At 42.6% G+C, this 22,148-nt stretch overlaps 2 protein-coding genes across 8 annotated transcripts in view; one reads left to right on the top strand and one right to left on the bottom strand.

Moving 5' to 3' along the window:
• Positions 1-952: 952 nt before the first annotated feature.
• The window catches only part of LOC135244112 (putative E3 ubiquitin-protein ligase UNKL), a 42,646-nt gene continuing 21,450 nt past the window's right edge, over positions 953-22,148 (top strand). Inside the window, exons 1-6 of one of the 7 annotated variants that reach the window (XM_064316314.1) lie at positions 958-1,189; positions 2,404-2,557; positions 3,183-3,228; positions 10,898-13,197; positions 14,171-14,380; positions 21,551-21,727. In XM_064316314.1, the coding sequence (XP_064172384.1) occupies positions 13,133-13,197; positions 14,171-14,380; positions 21,551-21,727 (452 nt within the window). In that variant the 5' untranslated portion in view covers positions 958-1,189; positions 2,404-2,557; positions 3,183-3,228; positions 10,898-13,132. Of the gene's footprint in view, positions 1,190-2,200; positions 2,558-3,182; positions 3,229-8,037; positions 8,387-10,897; positions 13,198-13,691; positions 13,794-14,170; positions 14,381-21,550; positions 21,728-22,148 lie in introns of those variants that run through there. The other 6 variants (XM_064316311.1, XM_064316317.1, XM_064316313.1 and 3 more) reach the window with 6 other exon arrangements.
• On the bottom strand, positions 3,914-7,727 carry LOC135244113 (histone H3.3A). Its single transcript, XM_064316318.1, has 4 exons — positions 7,579-7,727; positions 5,907-6,057; positions 5,054-5,207; positions 3,914-4,402 (listed from the first exon to the last, which is right to left on the bottom strand). Exons 2-4 carry the CDS (start codon positions 6,032-6,034, stop codon positions 4,274-4,276), a joined length of 411 nt encoding a protein of 136 aa, XP_064172388.1. The 5' UTR covers positions 6,035-6,057; positions 7,579-7,727; the 3' UTR covers positions 3,914-4,273.

Raw genomic sequence — 22,148 nt, forward strand, 5'->3', positions numbered from 1 at the left:
TGGTCATATCTGGTAGACATTTTGTCATACTGCCCTTTCCGCGCCAACATTTTCTCTACAGCATCACAAAATTAGGTTTACAAGATGGCTGACGGTGCTACGCAAATGTCACCTCGTTAAAAGAAATGAAACTGACAGAAAGCAGGCTCAGATCCATGTGAGCGTGAGCACTTGTCCTTTCCTGATTCTTTTACGTCGTCTCTCCAAAAGTGTTTCATGTGAGGAGGAATAACTGTCAAGCTGAAAATGAGCAGCAGGCCACTCCTGGGATAGAAGGGATGCCAAGCGTAATCCCTGTTTATGCGGACATGATCATCGCGGATGATAAACAGCGATGCGTCTCAGTGTCTGGCATAATTCAATACGGCACAGCTGCGAGAAAATCAAGATCCATGGAACCAATAAACAGGGAAACAAATTCAAATAAATTTCCAGCAAGGCCCACGCAATCGTCACGTGTGGAATTTATAGCACATGGAATTTATCACACTGTGATTTGCATCGAAGTCTCAGATGTGTTACAATCCATTCAGTGCTGATCAGAATTTGACTGAAAATTATGATATGGTAAGTATTATGAGCTGTTTTGGGGAAAAAATGTAGGTCTATGTGGTTTTTGGGTAGGCTATACATCAGACAAATAAAAGGTAAAATCCAGGCAATTTTCAATCATTAATTTTGAAGGAAAAGCCTCATTAACATAGTTTCATCACCTTGGATGATGAAGATGATCATGATAATTAACAGCAATAATGACAACAGCCTAGTAATGAAAAAATAAATACTTTCATCCAATAATTCTATGCGCTCAGTGCGTGAAGAGATGAAGGGAGCTAATGCCCCCTAGTGGCACTGAACCAGTGGTGTCAAACTTCAGGCTCTGAAGGGCCCCATTGTCTACTGGTTTTCGGTGCAGTTCAACACGAATTATTAACTTAAGTCATTGGTTGGTTAAAGAATTCACACACCTTGGTTTCATGGTGTTGATTGGCTGTTGATTGAAAAGGAAACTACAAATACCTGCAGACACTGCTGTCCCCGGGACTGGAGTTTGACACTCCTGCATTGGACCGAGAGAGTTATGACAAATCTCAGCTGTTGTGAGATGGAAAAACGTGAAAAGCAGTTCTACGTTTTGTGTGCACATGACAGATTAATATGTTCAGTCCCTTGGAAGAAGAAATAAGAAGTAAGTAGGCTAATAAAATATTATAAACTAAATAAATGTAAATTGTGATCGCGGCCTGGGGGTTCGGGGAGTTGGTGGTCGCGATGGAAATTTTATTTTAAACAATTTAGACATGTCTGTAGTCGTAAACTGTTTAAATTACATTCATAACTTAATCGAGTCTGATACAATTAAAACCAAAGTACACGCTGCCCGATGCTACATTCATATCACTTACGATTGTAACAGAGGTGTGGAATAATTGTAACCGTACATGAAAACGACCTATAATGTGCGTACGCAGGTTTTTTGTGCATGTTAATCAAGGAAACACATTTCCGATTGTAACGACCAGCCTCATTCTCGGATTAAGAAGCATGGGTCTTTATTCATAAAAAAGACTGTAGTAAACATTGACAAACAAGCAACTTCGTAACTTTCTGTGTAGTGAGTTGTGGTAACGTTAAAACCAACGAGGAAAGTTGTTTTTGTTTGTTTCTTAACATCCAGGTAAGCTTTTACAAAGCAAATAGCTTACCATACAGACCAACCTGGAGTGTGCTTATTGTAAACGCCTGTGACCGGGTGGCTGTTTCTTTTCCATTAATCACTTGGAGCATGCCGATGATGAAGCTATGTAAACGCATCACGCAAATTAGCCGAACCGTTTGAACATTAAACGATAAACTAACTTAAAAAGTTACGTTGATAAGTTGAATGGATTTATTTAATATATTAAGCACCGTTTAAAATGCCTAAGGTCTCCCCAAAACGACACTATGTACTGATGGTTTTATATGTAAACGATATGTTGATCTATTGTCCCTAATCTCCAAATCTGACCTCCGTAAATACACTCGTTTTGTTTTTAGGTGGAATTCTGTAAATATATAACAGAAAAAAGAACGTCGTTTTTCGTAGCAACTCGGAGGCAACTGAACTGCTGTTACATATTGTTAGATTTATACGTACGGGGGCATGTTTTTATTTATTTATTTATTTTCATATAGTATCCAATTCCTTTCCAAGGACAGCATGATTTAATTTATTGTAGATAAAATGAAGCCTTATATCCAAAAAATTACTTCCGGAACAAATTTTTGCTTAGCTCGCTCAAAAACATTATTTTGGAAATATTTACCGCGAAAGTGGTAGAGGACTGTAGTTACACTGTACATTAAATTATTGAGCGTGTTCATTTATAGCTACTCTCCCCTGTGTGCCTTATTCCGGAGATCACCCTGGCGCACGTGAGCTTGCTGTCAGCTGAGAGAAAACGGGATCCCATCTGTCAGCTGACTCCACGTCTGACAGTTTCAGAGAGCATGCTAGGAGTCATCTGTTACTGGTTTTGTTTAAAATGGTCACTTCGTCTCAGTAGCATTTATTGTAAGTATCCGTTGCTTGTACTTTTAGTCGCATGCAGAGCAGATTAATGAACCATGTGTATATTCATTCCCAGAGACAAGAAAACACCTGCAAATGGTTTTCTTGCTACATATTATAGTACACCTCACTTTTTGTCCCTGTCACTCACTGGTATTGTTCTGATGGATGTTCAATACAGTGTTCATTACTTAACTTTCACCGTTTGCTTCTGTTGTAGTAAAACTAAACGTGATTTTGCTCAAACATCACTAGTCTGTAAAGAAGCATGACAACGCGTATGCATGCAAACGTTGACTGTACGTTCTGAATGCTGAGTATCCTAATGGATCACAATAGCCTACTCATGATGGTGGAGTGTGTCCTGTTGCCGGAAACTAGAGGGCTGTGGGTTCAAGCCCAGGGTTGTTGTACTGAACCTTGAATAGTTCCAGTTAATATCCTGCTGTTTGTAATGGAGTGTGTTGCTTTGGAAATAGTGAATATTTTGAAGACCACTTGAAGGTTTGGAGAGAATTCATAATGCTGTATAATGGAGAACGGGCATCTAATCACTCAGATACCAGGGGAACATGAACAGCAGTTTGTCAGACAAGGCACCCCATGATCACCGCACTTTTTTTCCCAGGTTCTGCACAGGATGAAGGTTGCATGGTTCCATTATCCGAGGCAAGGTAAGACCACACAGCGTGATGCAATGCAGAGGATAAAAGAAGGACCGCTTATTGGTAGTTAGTTGTGGTCACACCGTTGTAAAGGTGCTTAAGCGCACCAAAATCTGTAGACTTTTTTATTTTTTTATTTTTTAAAACATATGGCCACATTTTTGCTGACAAACTCAAGTAAAAATGAAAGATTAATCTCACTTAAAGCTTTTTAAAACTCGCAATGAAGGAAAATTAGGAAATGTGACATCTGGATTGAGTTAAATAGGGATCTGGTCATAGGTGTTTATTGGTAGAAAAGGTCAGCAGATTTATTTTTTTTTAATTACAATTTTAATTTATAAGGAACATTGCAGATACTTTAAGTCTACATGCTCTATGGGACAAAACTCTTGGGCAGTGCCGTCATTTGCACTTTGACCAGTCTTGGACAGAAGACTGTTGCTCTTTCAAAGTTGTCATTAGCTTCGTGGTAGCTTCTAATGCAGCAAGTCTGCTTGTTTGAGAAAAATTAAGACCCCAGGTATAGCATGTGACCACTTTTCTACCATATAACAGAATCTAGTCAAAGGTCATCAAAATCACCAAGACTGCCATCCCATGTATTACCCTATTCTTTACTTAAAATGTAAGCACTTTCATGGACAATATCACAGAGCAAACAGTCAATTGAAATTCTACGAGAATCTCAAGGTGAGGTAGTAAGAAAGTTTATTTACAACCCGATACTCATGAGAAAGAAAAAGAAAAAAAAAGCTTACAAGTCCAATAATTTATCCCCTTTCATGCATGCAATCTAGTCTACAGCACAATAAGTCAGAGGTATAATTTTGGATACAAACTGACTTAAAAACCTGAGGGAGTTTGAAGGAATGTTTTACAAAATGTCTTGCTACTTTTTGCATTTGTAAACCACTATCCTTTTTTCTATCAATACTAACAAAATACAAAATAAAACCTCAACCTCCACACAAAACGGTGTTCGCAGGTCAATATAAGATTTTAAAAGTCCCCAAAGTCGATTTTTTAAAAAAAAAACTGAAAATTTTAAAAATTAAGCGCGTTCGCCTCGGATTCGTCGGGCCAGCTGGATGTCCTTGGGCATGATGGTCACCCTCTTGGCGTGGATGGCGCACAGATTGGTGTCCTCAAACAGACCCACCAGGTAAGCCTCGCTGGCTTCCTGCAAGAGAAGAAACAGGAAACGAGGTCAAATGGAGGAAGTTCGGCATGTGCAACGTTCACTTTCTCCTCCTGGCAGCAAATGGCCTACAATCTAATTTGCATGCCAAACCTTTGGAACAAAAAGGGTATGAACTGTTGTGCGGCAGTCAAAGGCAGCATGCTTTTCCATGAGCTACGATATACTTTCACAGAAAACCTTGTACTCGTATTCTGAGTAAGTAGTGCGATGGTGTCTTCCCTAGCCACCACTAGGGGTGCTGTCAATGCTTGAATGAGTCAAGTTTAAAGAAAATTTGAAAGGAAACCAAAACATGGGGTGTTTGCCACAAGTTTGCAGACGCGCGTGCAACGTTTCGCGAAACCATAGAAGCAATGCGCTTAGCCGCAGTGCCATGCAAAAAACAATGTCCATCTGAGCCGCTCGGGCTGTTCTGCTTACATGAGTTCATCCATTTCATGAGAATCAACGAGAGCTGTTGATTCACATGAAATACCACCCTTCACCCCAGCCCCCCTCCCCTGAATAGGCTTTGATTGCATGTTTTACGCATAGCCATGATGTACAGCCTACAAAAATCTGTATGCATCAGTTTGGTTCATTTTAAATCCCAAATAACGTGTGCAGCCAAAAATAAATAAGCGAGCGTACCTGCAGAGCACCGATGGCCGCGCTCTGAAACCTGAGATCGGTCTTAAAGTCCTGGGCAATCTCCCTGACCAGGCGCTGGAAGGGCAGCTTGCGGATCAGAAGCTCGGTGGACTTCTGGTAGCGTCGGATCTCTCTCAGGGCCACGGTACCGGGCCTGCGGGTCACAGAAGGGGGAAGACAAGTGAAGAAACACAAACGGAATCTCTTCCCAAATGCAATCAACTGGACGTGTTATAGCAAGCCAAAGAAACGCAGAGTACTGCAGCTCGCATTCAGTTTATTGCATGCAGTCGTGTAGTGAGACTGGTTTCCAAGGTGACATGCTAACAGGGATTGGCTGTGTATTAAGTTTAGGAAGGTGGTTACTGCAGCGCGCATTTGGAATTCCGTATCTAGCCCGTCCCCTGGAATTCTCCCAGTCCAGTGTTTGTATCCCCGCTGCAGTGAACATGAGTGGAGTTCAGATTTAAAACGGTGTAGACATGGCTAAAGCAGAGAACGGAGTAGTTAACTGACATTTAAGTGTCTTAATTGACAATATTGTCCTTAAAAGTATAGCGGTTTGAGTACATTTTGGGGCAGTGCAATGCAAAATGCATGCAAACGCCATCAGGCTTTTAATAATAGGGTGAATAATAATTTAAAGAACAATTCTGAAAATACAGTACTATAAAGCGCTGTTAACTTTATAGTAAAAACGGGTCAGCAGGTTTACCCAGTACGCAAAGTATCCCCTAGGTGGCGTTTAAAGCATGCTGCAATCAGGATTAGGATGCAACTTCAAACGAGTTGAGACTTCAGGCAATTTAGAATTGATCGTTCTTTACTTCGGGGAAATACGGGAAGTTCTCACCTGTATCTGTGGGGTTTTTTCACCCCGCCGGTAGAGGGGGCACTCTTCCTCGCGGCTTTAGTGGCCAGCTGCTTCCTGGGCGCTTTTCCACCAGTGGATTTACGGGCAGTCTGCTTGGTACGAGCCATCGCTTCTTGGTGCTTCTATGTACCTGGAAATTTGAACGGGCGTTACAGCGTTACAACGGTTACCGGAAGAGTCGCCCAGATTAGATTCAACAGAGACCACGAAATAGATCAGTCTCTGTATCCCATGATAATCCTGAACTGCCCACAAGTACCAAAGACTCTTCAGGGGCTGCGCCGATTGGAACGGGCTACATGTGCAATTGATTTCACAAAGGAGTACAAAATGGCGGAATAAACCCAGCTATACTAACTATATATTTAAAAAATCAAACTGGATACAGTTTTAGCCATCTGAAATGTCAGATTTTCTTAATCGCTCAAATCAGTCGAGTCAATCTGACCAGTAAATTTACAGGTAAGGATGTACAGAATACAAATTACCAAAACAAACTCTATATTGCCGAGGTTAGTCCAGCCAGCTTCACAGCTGGATAACTTTCCGCTAACGTTTCCTTTTTTATCCTCCGACTGGAATCCAGCTTTATCGAGGTAGGGTTCAGTCATAATTTACAGGATGAAAATAAATTAGCATGTCACTATAGTAACTTATTTCCCACAAAAGTGGCACTAAATAATAAACCAAAAAAATTTTCCTTCTCGTTTAGTGGATGGAAAATGGCGGATGGCATACATTTAGGTCTCCTGCCAGGGTAAAGCCATCTTGTTAACAGTAGCTAGCTAGCAGCCAGCTGTCCAAGCAGCCTACAGCGGGCTGGAAACTGAAAGTACCCGGGAAAACGCCGTTACCGGTCGGGAATAAGGGCAGTGAGTGAATCATCTAACGTTACTCAGAAAGTCAGTGTTGGCATTACAGCTAGATGACATTTACCAACGGCTAAGCAACCTGGGTGCCAAACATAAGCAAATGAGCGCGCCAGCTTTTCAGATAGACAGAGCTTGTACTGCCTGCTAGAGTAGCTAACGTTATAACATTAGACTAGGTCTTTCTGCCAGAATTAGTTAGCCCGCCAACACAAGATAGCCTAACGGTCTACCACAAGCATGCAACGTTATAGGTTGAAACCATGCCACAATGACGAGTTATTCGGACGCAATAAGCTCGCACACATGCATCAATCCTCTATTACCAGGTTTGTTTTCCAAATGCGGTACACAGCAGTCGAGCTGAAACTACCTATTTAAAATGGCGTCTCAGATGAGAAAAAGCCATCAAATGCTTTGTCTGACTGAAATGTGCCGTTAGCTAACAACTGTTAGCACTCCAACATCCGACTGAGTTGTGACTAGGAAGCCGTGCACACCAAACACAAACGCACGTTCGTGCAGCGAAATCGCAGTATAAATTTTAAAACAGGGCCCTAAAAAGAAACATATTTGGTTGCATTTCACTTGCACGCTGACGGCTACATCCAAGCATTAAACACAGTTAGCCAATGCTACCTCACCAAGGTGACAATCTTGCGAGCCGGAGCACCAGTAGAAACAATTTATACAAATTGCTTAAACAGCATTTATGAAGTAGCAAAGCAACGCGTAATTGACAATGAGATGGAATACAGATACAATATTTCTTAATTACCCACCTCTCCAAGGAGTACTCCGCTAGAAAACAAAAATATCACTGTGCCGTTGGAGGGGTTGGGTTTGTATTTATCTTGGAGACTCCCTTCCGTCCCAGCCCCTTGCTCTCTTATTGGCTTACCGCTTTACGTCACGAAGTTAGACACACCTCCTCTTGATTGTTCACGCTGTCGAATTTCATCATAGGAGGGATCGCAAGTTTGAATAATTAGTAATGAGTAATTTTTACAATGTTTATAAAAGACCGTGCTTACAAATTATGCATTGTGGCTGCTCTGCTGTAGGCTACTCCAGGCACGAGACACGTTTTCCGATCTGTCATCTGTGATATTTGAAGAGCATGAAGTTTGTACGAACAAGACAGTGTCAATGCATCAGCTCGGTTGGTTAAAACTCACTGCAAATATGAATAATATAAACTAAGTTCCAACAAAACTGTCATTAATACCTACATGCCAATTATGTGGATTCTATTAACATTCATTAACACCAACAATAATAGCTGAGCTGAGCCATTAAAATATTGCGTTAAACTAACAGAGAATCAAAATATGGATTAGCTACTCTGCACGACAAAGTAAGAAAGGTTATTGAAATCAGTGGCACATCATAGCACTAGCAACTAGAAGAAGAAAAAAAGCACATTGCTTTACAGTTTTGACATATATCCCTTATAGACATGACTATAATAATCAGTCCGAGCTATTCTCAATCAAGGCTCCATGGGTGCGCTACCACTGTTGGAAGACCTCACTAATGGAGCGGTACATCGCGAGCGCATCTTCAGGGACCGGGAAGATTTCTTTGCACGTGAGAATGAATGTCTCATGAGTCGATACTGTTTACCCACAGCCATCCTTTCACAGCTTGCCAATCAACTTGTTCAGTTTTGCTGGATACAGTACTGCTGATGGGACCAAACAATAGTTGTCTCTTGGCTATACCTCCGTCAACAGCACTTCAATTTACTATTCAGAGAATTATTTTACTTACTTTTCTGCCATTATTTTTCGTTATGTTTTACTACAGTTGGTACTGTGTTATTTAGCAGCAATTTCCAAGCGATTTAAATAGTGAAATAAGATCCATGAAGCCACCATTTTAGGATAATTGAGGGCAATCACTGGGTGGAGTCTTAAAGCTCATTCACATACACATTTAGGGATATTTGCGATTTATAAATGAAATAAGCCTATGAGGGATAAACAAAACTTTTTTCATTCGTACACACATTTTATGAATCATGCATATGCACAATTTAGGTATTGGTCCTATGATAAAATGTAAGATTAAATTACTTCTTGAGCACCTGAGAGTATGTTATAAAACACAAAAAGGCCGCTTTCAGCTTTCAACTTTTCAACAGTGACACCATATATTTAGTAAAGTAGAATTCATATTCATACCTAAACTCAAAAAAGAAAAGAAAAAGAAACTGTATTTACTTAATTCAATTATGGACAGTGGTTGTACAGAATATTATTACGTATGCAAGCTCAACTGATTGAATAGTTATGATTTCAACAGATTAAATTAACCAAACTTAACTTTACCTTGACAATCTAACTCAGTTTTATTAAGCATGTTCATGTAATATTACATATTTGTGACTTAGTTAACTTTCCATTGTTAATTCAACTCACAATTAAGTATGTTCAGATAATTTCTTTTAAGTATTTAAAACAAATTATATACATTTGGTATGCACTTCTGTACATCGCATTGGATAAATGTAATGTAAATGTAATGAAATATAAATTAGCTAAATGTAATTCATTTAAGTGTAACAATATTGATTTCTACATGTTATAAATTCTTAAATTAATCTTTCATGCATCCACTGCCCATAATTTCATTGAGAAATTCACAGATTCATTTTTAAGATAATTCAACTCAACTTCAAGTAAATTATTTAAAGGTATTGTAATACAAGTTCTTTACTTACATGACACGCAGCCTCATAATAAAATGAATGTATTTAAATGGAAAATCACTTCACTTCATTTTCAAATAAAAGATGACCACCAGAATGTAAATCATGTTTTGCATCACTGGACAAATGTTGCTGTTCTTAGAAACTATATGAAATGTGTGTCTTTATTGTTTTTTCTTTTTTTTTTTTTACATTTTACATATTTAAAACATATTCCTTTAAAAAGTCAAAAGGAACAAAAAATACATTTAGACATAGACATTCACTAAATTACAAGAAAATTAAAAACACTCAAAAAAAGGAAACCTAATACAAACAACCATGCATATATTTTAACTAATAATCACAAGACAAAATTATTTTAAGAATATTTACAATAAATACTATTTTCTTTAAAAAATAAACAGAAATGCGTGCACTCGGGCATGGGGTGAAGAGCGGGTGCTCCTCCTAGGGGGGTGGACTATATGATCAGTTCTTTCCAGTGGTCCACCCCCCATTTCTCTCTCGCCAGGTCCTTGTTCTTACAAAAGTCCACCAAAACGCCGTGCTGGAGGAGTGTCTGTACTTTCCTCCGGAGAGTGACCAGGTCCACTGCTGTTTTTTGGTAGACCTTGATGTTCCTCGTCTCCCACAGGACCTGCTTGATGGTATTGACGATCCCCCACTGACGCTGGAGCTCCGTGGTCTTGAGTCCCCCTCGGGGACCGTAGAGGACGCTCTCAGCCGTCAGGGAGGATCTCGCCAGCAACCTGTTATGGGAGACAGAGGAAACAACAAGGCCCCAGACCCGCCTAGCCACGGTGCACTCCCAGAACAGATGGTGAATGTGTTCTGAGTCAGTGCAACCATGGGGGCAGCGCTCAGTCAGGGCTAAGTGCCTGCGGTACATAAAAACTCTTGTGGGGAGACACCTGTGAGCTGTCATCCAGGCAATGTCTTTCTGCTTGTTAGTAAGACACGTGTCACATTTGCCCAGATGATTTGCGGGTCCCGGGCTGGCCCTGACCTCGGGACCGTGGCTATTTCTTTGGATCTTAAATGAGCCATAATGATTTTATAGCTCCACGAGGTCAGGCCAGCCCTGGGCAGACACGAAAATACTAACAGAAACTGTCCATCAATATAAGTAACTTAATGTAACTAAAACTTGAGAAGGAACCTTCTCTTCCTTCCCTGTGACATGACCCTCCCCAGCATGGATACTCAAATCAATCCCTCAAATCCCAATGCAGCCCTGGTTTTCTTTGCAATCCATCCATTATCTAACCCACTTATCATGGTCAGGGTCTTGGGGGTGCTGGAGCCTATCCCAGCTTGCACTTGGTGAGAGGCAGGAATACACTCTGGATGCCTGTCCATCGCAGCTGGTTTGTCTTTTCTCCCAGGTACTTAACTGAGCCATTAGTGCTAGTGGTTGGCCAGCGTGTCTTCACACCTGACTCCCAGGTAAAGGGAGGGTGGGAAAACAGCAGTTGCTCACCTTCAAGGACCGTCATTTGAGTCACAGGGCTCCCCAATCTCAATGCCTGTCTGTACCGCCCCCTGGTGTTGGAATGGGGCAGCACAGCAGAATCACTGGCCGTCTCCTGACTGTGACCCACCTCTTCAGACTGCATCCGGGCTGCTCTCCCATATCCCCCCCTCAGAAGTCCCACCTGATCCAGGTTTTTAGGCCTGGTGAAGGACTCTGGGAATGTTGTTCACTAGGTGTGATCAATCAGCTTGATGGACTTACATTCTCTTCTATTGTACATCACTATGGGCAAGTTTGTTAATTTCATGTAATGCAATGTAATGTGTATTTCTCAAATGATGTTGGGACATTGTATTTCTGTTACACTATGTCAGCGTAACCAGTACTTTTACATTGTAGTCTGAAATATTAACTTTACTGTTATTATTATAGTTAACAACTACAAAAATAACAACATTATTATTATTATTATTTGTTAAATATTTGTTTTCCTTTGATGTAACTTACACGCGGGTAGGGGGCCCTCCCAGTATATTTCATCCCAGGTCTGAGAATTAATATTTGCATATAGGTATAAATGTATATGTATTAATTGTTCATTATTGGTGTAATATTGAATTATGTAACATAAAATCTATTCACGAGACTGAATTTCATACATTCATAGTACTCCCTGCTCTATAACATGTGCCCAGGTGCAGATGCTTCTTTTTCTCAGCTTCTACTTATACAGTATTTCTTCATTTTTTTTTTTTTTTTTGCTGGTTTGTAACCAGCTGAAATGCACATTACCGGCACCTACTGGACAGAAGTGTAATTATTAGATGGCAAAATTCGGTCGGCCCCCTGCCCCCTAGAGCAGGGTTGCCCAGTCCTGTAGCTGAAAATCTACCGTCCTGTAAATTTTCATGCACACCCTAACACAGCATAACACATTCAACAGCTAGGACAGGGCTGCTCAATCCTGTTCCTGGAGATCTACGATCCTGTAGGTTTTTACTCAAATCATAACACAGCACAACACATTCAACAGCTAGGACAGGGCTGCCCAATCCTGTTCCTGGAGATCTACCGTCCCGTAGGTTTTCACTCCAACCTTAACAAAGCCACACCTCATTCAACAGCTAGAGATCTTGTTGCGCTAATTTGTGGAATAAGGTGTGCCAAATTAGGTTTGAAATGTAAAAGTGTTGGATGGTAGGTCTCCAGGAACAGGGTTGGGCAGCCCTACCCTCAACCTTCACAGTAATTTTTATTATTTGGAACCCACATTTGAGTAATAATAACACCCATGGACGCCTGTGGTGTTTTTCTGTACACAAGCATCCATTATCTAAAGTGTAAGATGCATGTGATAATGGCGTTCTGTATTATGATTCTGATCCTGCAAAAGTTGACCAAAGAGTTAAAGACTATTTTGTTCAGCAACATTTAAACACGTAGGGAGTAAATTAATTACAGCAGAAAGAACAGATCACTAATAAAACCTGACATGGGGTGTAATGCTAATACCGCTTGGTCAGTCCTTTACGTTTACGCAATTCAATTGTAATTTCACTCTCCTTGTCATACAATTATGTGCGAACTGTAGATGGATACATCTTTACAGTGCAGTGAATTGGAGTGGGGATAAAAAGCATTGGGAATTGGTCTTTGTGCTAAATTATTGCAGGGCCTAATCCAGTGTTGCATGTTTGTAATTTAGAATAACAAATTAAGCATGTATATGTCTTTTACACACACATAACTGTTTATCGTTGTCTTAAATACTTCTTTTAACTGTATTTGGATGCAGAGCAGGAGTTTATTAAAGCCATGATGCCCTAACATTGTATCTACGATATTGTTTCCAGTACTTAAATAAATGACGCTAAGATTACTCTCCCGTTTTCGTAAACTGATAGAGGGACCGCGGTACTCTATGAGTGTATCTGGATAGCGCTGAATGGCAGGATATGGTTCGATATAAGGAACATTAGTGCAGTGATCCGGGCTGTGCCCGGGCCGAGTCTCCGCGCTGGGGACCAGGGTTTATTAGTGCTGTTTGTTTGTCCCGCCAGTAGCCCATGTTGCCCTGCAGCGGCGCAGGGAAGTGCGGGGAGCGCAGCGGCCTTCGCGCAGGCGCTTTATATTGTTTTGACTGAAAATGCCGTCGGTTTCGAAAACGGCGGCGAGCGCTTCTCCTCAAACCGAGAAACCGACCCACTACACGTAAGTAAAGCTACCGTTAATGGAAGAAAATAGGTTCTTAAAAACGGACAGTGGCGTGCAGCTGGTTGTTGCAAAATTGCAACAGTCGCTATTTCATCTTTCAGAGCGCGTTAAAATGGTGCTTTTTTCTTTTGTAAAATCTTACCAATACACGTAGCAATACGCTACCAGCAAGCAAGCTAGTTATCAAAACCAGCGGCTGAGAAGTACAGTAGCTACTTGCTAGACGAAATTATTTGAATAATTGCGAGATGACTGTTATGAGCTTGTTATGCCTAAATTCGATAACATTAAACAAATCCAGTGACTCAGTTGTAGCTCAGGCAAGAGAGCTAGCTGTGCAGCCACTGCAACTGTGTCTTTGTAGCTTAGCGAGCAGCCCTGCTTCCTTTCTACTTTATTTTCCTCTTCCATCTCGGCCCAAATTTGTTGGTCTCTACGCGTCCTTTGTTGGCGTACACATAAGTACTTCGAACTGCCTCTACGCCAGAAAGTGTGCGCAACTTCTATGGAAATACCCAAGTTGCGTGAGTACAAGTAGACTTTTGGCAGATTGGACTGACATTACTTGTAACAATGATCAACAGTGAAAATTGGTTAGTTACGTTCCGCAGTTTTACTTTACTTACAACCACAGCATGGCTGCAATTTCGTTAATCGTTGCATGACATGATGGCATTATAAGCGAGGCCAGAGTTTGCGAAATTGACAGAAATGTGTAAAGCTATTCTTCAGCTAGCTTTCCTGCTAGCTAACCTCAGCTCTGATCCAATCTGATTTGTAACAGCGAGCAATAAGATTGAAATCGCACATGTTACGGGAAAATGACAGCATATTACATCGCAAGATTTTCAGAAGCTACGTTGGATAATATAAATGGTTGTTAACCTTATCTTTATGTGGACTTGTGCTTCTGGCGAAAGCAATTAATAAAAAATAACGTTTCCTAACACTGTAACATTCTTCCTTGCAGCTATTTAAAGGAGTTTAGGACCGAACAGTGCCCGCTGTTTTTGCAGCACAAGTGCACCCAGCATAGACCCTTCACGTGTTTCCATTGGCATTTCCTAAACCAGCGGAGGAGACGACCGATTAGAAGAAGAGACGGGACATTTAACTACAGCCCCGATGTTTATTGTACCAAGTACGACGAAACAACTGGCATCTGCCCTGATGGAGATGAGTAAGTATTAAGATACGCAGAACTGACGTTTTTGCGAGCGGATCATTTTATTGTCCTTTTTATGTGGTTTTGTGTCTTGTTTGCTATTCAGTTCGACGGGACGTTGGCTGGATATCATGTTAAAGCTAGATGAAATATGGAGTGATATTTCACGGGTGATTGCTGGCTTACCAAATTGAATTGACGGGACGAGAGACCGGTGCATGCACTAGTGAGCTAACGTGATTTCTATCAAGTTCCCTGCATCGAAGAAACGCGCGTTTTACTAGTTGTGAATTCCATGCTAAGTTGCACAGCCAGCGAGCGAAATTTCAAGCTGATCTATCGTAGCCTAGTCATTCAACACGTTCTCAGACCGTAGTCCACGTTAGCAAAACAAATGACCCATTAGCTAACTAACGTTATAGTAAGGAAGTATTGTCTGATTCCTTGACCAGATTAGGTACACATTACCGACATCTATCCATGTGCATATCCACGTGCTAAGAATGGTCCTTGTTTACCTGTCTTTAAACGTAAGTGTTCGTTATTTTCATGTACAGCCACTAGGCTTCGATGTTGATTATAGCTGAACCAGCAACTAAATTATTTTTCCAATAGCACTTGTAGCTTACATTAGCGCATCCTCAAGTGAAGATGACTAATGTTAAACGGCGCCTTTCGCGATTAAGGAGACCACATAGGCTGTTGTGTTTGTATAGTGACACATACACGCAGAAATGCGCTTATTAGTTACAGGCATCGGGTGTAATGTGTTGGTGACTTTTTGCGCTCTGCTGTCGCTGTCCTGTCTGCTGTTCCGCGGGCTTTGTGTCGCGTTGTGACTGATCTAAAAACCGAGAGAATGTGTCGGGGGGTTTAAGGCATTCAGATCCTACGCTTTAAAATGCGCAAGTGTGGTCCACTTGTATTTTTAATGAACGCACGCCAGTCTGTTTGGATGATAATTTGTTCTGGTTGCATGTCTTCCTGAGCTTTGTTTTTCGAAGGGGGTGTAACGCGCACACACGCCCCTTTTTTACTCGGCTGTGATTGGTCGTACTTCGGACGGAGCGGCCTGCTATTGGCTGAATGGTGGTGCGCATCCGTTCCTTCGGTGTGTACGATTGAGATAAGCGTCTGTGCGAAGTGGGTCTGTTTTTCTGTCTGAGCTCCGCTCCGATTTGTTTTTATGCTCGACTTTATTGAACGGGACGGGCACGTTTCTCAGTTTTAGACTGGCGTATTCATATAAGCTTACAAGTACTCTGCGTGATGCTGATTAGAGATGTAAAATCATATAATGTCAAATTATAGCTCAGTAAAGCGCTTACATGGATGTTATTGGATAGAGAAACTGACGTACATTTTAAATGGTGTTCTGTAAAAGCTTAGTTTTGCGATAGAACCAAATTGCTAAGAGTGTCCTGACTATGGTTGCAAAAAGTGGCTCCCACATGAATAAATTACAATGCTGTTTTTGTTTGCTTTCATCTTAATAGTAAAGCTACAGAATTGCTTGTTCAGCATTAATGTTGGCCATTGATGTTACTGATTATTTAGTGCGGATTTTAGCTCTGAAGATTGTCTTCAACTTTTCACAAGTACGTTTATTTTGATTTGTTGTTCTGTTGCTCTCTTACTCTTCGCTAGTTTGCCTAGCATAACGCACAGGGATGTGCTCTGCAACCAGTCAGGTCCCTAACCACCCTGCCACACTGCCTAGCACAATGTGCAGGGATGGGCTCTGCTCATTTGGGCACATTTGATTCCTAAATGGGCCTTGAGCTAAGTGCTTAACACACACTGCAAAAATGTGATTGGTGCACATGCACTGTTCTCTGTGTAATGTCTGTTTGATAGAGGCACGTGCGCTGTTCTGTGTGGAAATGCATGTTTGATAGTGGCACGTGCACTGTTTTGTGTGGAAATGTCTGTATGATAGAGGCACGTGCACTGTTCTGTGTGGAAATGCATGTTTGATAGAGGCACGTGCACTGTTTTGTGTGGAAATGTCTGTATGATAGAGGCACGTGCACTGTTCTGTGTGGAAATGCATGTTTGATAGCGGCACGTGCACTGTTCTGTGTGGAAATGCATGTTTGATAGAGGCACGTGCACTGTTCTGTGTGGAAATGCATGTTTGATAGAGGCACGTGCACTGTTCTGTGTGGAAATGCATGTTTGATAGTGGCACGTGCACTGTTTTGTGTGGAAATGTCTGTATGATAGAGGCACGTGCACTGTTCTGTGTGGAAATGCATGTTTGATAGAGGCACGTGCACTGTTTTGTGTGGAAATGTCTGTATGATAGAGGCACGTGCACTGTTCTGTGTGGAAATGCATGTTTGATAGCGGCACGTGCACTGTTCTGTGTGGAAATGCATGTTTGATAGCGGCACGTGCACTGTTTTGTGTGGGAATGTCTGTATGATAGAGACAGAGCGTTTCTCACACCTGGTCTAGACAGTCTCCTTCCATTAAGAGGTGCTTGTTTCCAACTCTTCAGGAGGAGAGCTGGTGGATTAGACTTTAAAAGGATGAATATATAAATTAGCCATACGGTGTTGTCTACCTAGAATATAAAGTTTATTTTTCTAACATATGAAGGCCAGTAACAGGGAATTCTATCAGTCACTTATAATATAGGCTGTAGTCTTGAAAAACACACGTTAGAGGAACACTGGTCTTGGTGGCAGTCTAAGCATCATTTGGGCTCATGTTAGCTTTCACCTGAGAACAGTTATAAGCAGATAAGGAGGCTTGTTGTGTCCATCTACTTGCTTTACCTTTAACTGAAGACGTGCCCTTCCATTAATTTTTTATAATGCATGCGTTTTCCCAATAACGTATAAATTAATTTAAATTCCATGCATATGATAAAGAGAAGATTTTTTTCTGGGAATAGCTGCAGGTGCTATATATTATTAGAATAAATCATGGTCTTTTATTAGAATTCCAGTAAATCTAATCAAGTCATCTGACTTAATCAGGGGCTTGGAAATGCTTCAGGCCTACATCGTTATGTTTAATTAACCCCACCGGAGAATGTTGGGTTAATTCTGTCCAAAGTCCATCATTTTAATGTCTTAGCCTGGTGCCCTGAATGGTTTCTATTGTGTTCTCTAAAGTTAAAGACTAGTCTCATTTAGTGTTTTCATGCCTTTTGCATAAATTGATTTGCACAAGGTTTTTTTTTTTTTTTCCCAAGCCATTTTTCTTCGTATTCAGTGTCACATTCTACTTTTTTTTCTGGACCCCAAGGGCCCGGCCAAGAACGGTGAATGTCTCTGACTGAGAGGCTGGCTGACTCGCTCGCTCCCTGTTGTTGAAACGCGTGTGCGCGAGCGTGGGATTAATCTTAAACGACTAGCGGCAGCTGTAGATAACGCTGGTCGTCCCCAACTTGTTGGAAATCAGGGCGCTCAAGCTGAAATATGACGGTACTTTGCCTACAAAGCCGATGATAAAGGTGAGCCTGACAGCATTATTACAGCGGCCTTTCGCAAAAAAATGCTGAGAAGCTTGTCTCGCCAAGGGAAACAACATGTCCAACCTTGCAAAGCATCTGTCTGACAACCACCCCAATCTCTTCAGGAACTTCAAATCCCGATAGGCATGGATACTAACAGGTAGATACATGACAAGTGTAATTTAATGTATGTTGATGGTTTAACAATTGCCGTGGTATTTTTCACAAAGTGCTCACATCTTGTTACATTATTTCTGATTTTGTCTTTCAAAAGATATTTTAACTTTACCTTTCATGAGAAATTTTTGGTTATTGCTGTTGTATTGAATTGGTATCTGGTGTCAGTACTAGAGCTGTCAAAAAGGTAAAAATTTAGGTGTCGGGACAATGTTACCAGGAGCCCAGTGTCTTACCTTGTGAGTGAGATCGGTGATAACTCTGAGTCTAGTTTCCTGTGCCTTTGTGAGGGAATGATCGGTAAATTTTATTTGCATTTCCAACTGTCAGCCTTGTGTGGAGAAGCTAAAGCAGTCCCAGTTCTGGTGTTGGAGGCCCTCTGGTTACTACATGAACCCTCTGGGATCGAAATGCTGAAATTGAGAGGGAAATCCAAAATCTGTCAGTTAGAAGCGCTGCTTGTTCTATCTAGAGTGGTTTCCAGGAAAAACAACTTCTCAAGTAAGAAGGGTCTGGCTTATGTACAGTGCGGTGGGTTTGCAAACTGGTTCTGATCCTGAGGTGCGTTCAAATTCAGCGAACAAGGCGAACGTTTGCAAACTACTTCAAACTTTTTTCCGTTAGCTTTGTGTTCGCCGCGAACGTTTGCAAACATAAGCGAACGGTCTGAAAAGGTAGTTTGCGGCGAACAAAAATGGACGCTGAACTGAGGGAAATGTTCCCAGATGGGTATTTCAATTGAAGATGCCGTTAAGTGTGATCAGTTTTTTCAATAATGTTATTGCTAACGCTAGCCAATGTTATTATTGTTCGCTAGCTAGCTATTGTTTTCCTATCATCGATGATCACAGAAGCGGCTGTGAGTACAAACGCTCTCGTTGCCATGTCTGTTTATGTACAATGCAAACAATTTGGAACATTCTTAAAAAGCTGTTCAAATTGCCACGAACATTTGCCTCTGTTCGCTGAATTTGAACGCACCTCTGGACTGATCATTTTCAGAAACTGATATCTTCTTTGTCCCCCCCATCTGAAATGGGGTAGGTTTGGCCCCTGTGCGTTCTCACTGACTGAACGTTGTCTGGATGTCGACTGAACGTTATCCGAACGTTGCGCAGTTGAATATCGAGTTATATTTATGTGAAAGGCTGGTGATTGGGGCTGTCTGTGGGGCGAGGAGGAACGCTCGCTGATGTGATGAAAGCTCTCTGTATCCGCCCCCCAACCCCTAAACGCATACCATGCGCCTCAGAGGGTCTCTTGTAAAGCGGTGGGTAATTGCATGTAAGCCGTTTGTCTTTGAAGAGTCGTGCTGATTTGAGGGACTACTAGAGACCTCCCACCGTGATCTTTTGCCTGCCTGTCTCCGTGGAGACCCCGCGGTGGACTATCACCGATCGTTCGAAGGGATGGCTAGAAGTCATAATGGCGGCCATTCTGAGACCAGCGGACGCCTCCGACGCCCGCGTTTACGAGCGTCCTTCGGGGATGCGGGGGCGGGGGGCGGGACGCGGGGGCGGGGGGGGCGGGGGGGCTGGGATGTCTGGCTGCCTCTCCCTCGCTCTCTTCCTTAGTGACAGCCTTCCCCATTGACATGGGCGGCTGTTGCCGTGGCAACCGGAACCCTTTGAATAGCGCAGGATTATTGTTCTAAATAAGCCCGTCAGTATGCGATGGCACGGCCGTGACGGCTCCCGTTATGTTTCCCGCTCTTGGCCGGGAGAAGCCGTATTTCTCACCCAGAATGGAAAGCTTAAGGATTTGGTGACTGTTGGAATGAATTTGTCACATTTCTTTGACACCTACAGTTATAGTCATAGACAGTGTTACTGTTGTCATGCATAATTGTCAGATGTGCATATTGAATGCCCCCCAACAGTTTAATGGATTTAAGTGCTGATGAAAAACCTCACAGACATCCTGAGAGTGCTGGTCCTCTGCTGTTTGCTGGTGCAGGATGTGCTGCTCTGTCCCCCCAGAGTGCAGGTCCTCTGGTGTTTGCTGGTACAGGATGCGCTGTTCTTGTGTCCCCAGTGTGTAGGTCCTCTGCCATTAGCCTAGCTGGTATAGGATGTGCTGTTCTTGTGTCCCCAGAGTGCAGGTCCTCTGCTGTTTGCTGGTGCAGGATGTGCTGCTCTGTGTCCCCAGGGTGCAGGTCCTCTGCATTTGCTGGTATAGATGTGCTGTCTTGTTCCCAGAGTGCAGGTCCTCTGCTGTTTGCTGGTACAGGATGGCTGTTCTGTGTCCCCAGTGTGTAGGTCCTCTGCATTCTGTGGTTAGGATGTGCTGTTCTGTCCCCAGAGTGCAGTCCTCTGCTGTTTGCTGGTGCAGGATGCTGTTCTTTGTCCCAGTGAGGCAGGTCCTCTGCCATTGCCTAGCATGTATAGGATGTGCTGTTTTTGTCCCAGAGTGCATGGTCTTGTGTTGTGCGGTGCAGGATGTGCTGCTCTGTCCCCTCAGAGTGCAGGTCCTTGCTGTTGTGGTGCAGGATGTCGCTCACCCCCAGAGTGCAGGTCCTCTGGTGTTTTCTGGTACAGGATGTGCTGCTCTTGTGTCCCCAGAGTGCAGGTCCTCTGCCATTAGCCTAGCTGGTATAGGATGTGCTGCTCTGTCCCCCCAGAGTGCAGGTACTCTGCTGTTTGCTGGTACAGAATGTGCTGCTCTTGATTCCCCAGAGTGCAGGTCCTCTGCTGTTTGCTGGTATAGGATGTGCTGCTCTGTGTCCCCAGAGTGCAGGTCCTCTGCTGTTTGCTGGTACAGAATGTGCTGCTCTTGATTCCCCAGAGTGCAGGTCCTCTGGTGTTTGCTGGTGCAGGATGTGCTGCTCTGTCCCCCCAGAGTGCAGGTACTCTGCTGTTTGCTGGTACACAATGTGCTGCTCTTGATTCCCCAGAGTGCAGGTACTCTGCTGTTTGCTGGTACAGGATGTGCTGCTCTCTAATCTAAAGATCCAGCTGAGGGAAAGAGTCTGAACCAAAGCTGCTTTCATAATGCACTGACTGCATGTGGAGTCTGTCTGTCTGAAGACTGTCACTTGTCTTTATGTGTAGAGAATGCCAGCAGTTATCAAGACTGATGTCTGGCTTTTCAAAGAATTCCTTTTTACACTGTAGCTCTCCACCACGTGCTAGAGAGCGCTGTGGCTCTGCCTCACCACCAGGGGCGCTGCATGAGCAAAAGAAACGCTCACCACACCCGAGAGCAATGTCAACACCACACAGCTACTTTTAGCTCAACCACACGACAACATGCTGTTATGGATGAGGAAAAAAATGATTTTAGCTTTATTTAAATGAAATTGTGACATCATGCACAAGGTCTTAAAAGACCAATACCAAACCCTCTAGCAGCAGGCGGTATAGAAACGTTTTTGCCTCCTGGGTAAAGAATTTTAGAATCCCTTCAAAATAGCAATAGGTAAATATTATGGCATGCATTATGTCTGGTTCTTTATTTATAGCATAGCTGTTTGACAGTACTGGGTGTTTAGCTGTTTTATTTTACTGTTCTTTCACTTAATCTGTCTGTGTCCGCCCGTCCAGCTGTCCGTACCTGCACCGGACCACCGGCGACACCGAGCGCAAGTACCACCTCCGCTACTACAAGACGGGCACGTGCATCCACGAGACGGACACCCGCGGGCACTGCGTGAAGAACGGCCCCCACTGCGCCTTCGCCCACGGGCCGCACGACCTGCGCCCGCCCGTCTACGACATCAGGTACCCGCCCCCCACCCGCCTACCCCCCCCCATCCGCCCCCCCTCCTCGTGTGTTCTGCCAGCGTTTCTGTGTACAGTCAAATAGCCTATTTATATATGTACTTGTATTGCCCAATACTATCAAACAGTGTTCTTTTGATTTAAAATAAACAGCTGAGATGAAATTGTGCTTATTTAATCCGTGATGTAGCATACCGTGTGAATGCGCTTCCGATACGATGCTCCGTTTGATTTTGTAATTTGATATTGATACATTTTCACGACAAACTCGGCCCTGTTGCATTTTTGTCTTAATTTGAGCTACTAGCTTCAACAATGTCTGTTGGAGTCGGGTACAAGCAAATTCAAGGTAACCCTGGCAAATTCAACATAGCAAAATTAATTGTAACCATTGGGTGCAAGGTTGTAATACACCCTGGAC

This window comes from Anguilla rostrata, chromosome 17 (assembly GCF_018555375.3).
Source record: "Anguilla rostrata isolate EN2019 chromosome 17, ASM1855537v3, whole genome shotgun sequence".
Classification (NCBI taxonomy): domain Eukaryota; kingdom Metazoa; phylum Chordata; class Actinopteri; order Anguilliformes; family Anguillidae; genus Anguilla; species Anguilla rostrata.

Coding starts and splice junctions, on each gene's coding strand:
- LOC135244113 (XM_064316318.1), bottom strand. CDS start 6,034: ATGGCTCGTACCAAGCAGACTGCCCGTAAATCCACTGGTGGAAAAGCG. Junction 5,208..5,906: donor AAAAAACCCCACAGATACAG/GTGAGAACTTCC, acceptor TGTGACCCGCAG/GCCCGGTACCGTGGCCCTGA. Junction 4,403..5,053: donor CGGCCATCGGTGCTCTGCAG/GTACGCTCGCTT, acceptor CTTCTCTTGCAG/GAAGCCAGCGAGGCTTACCT.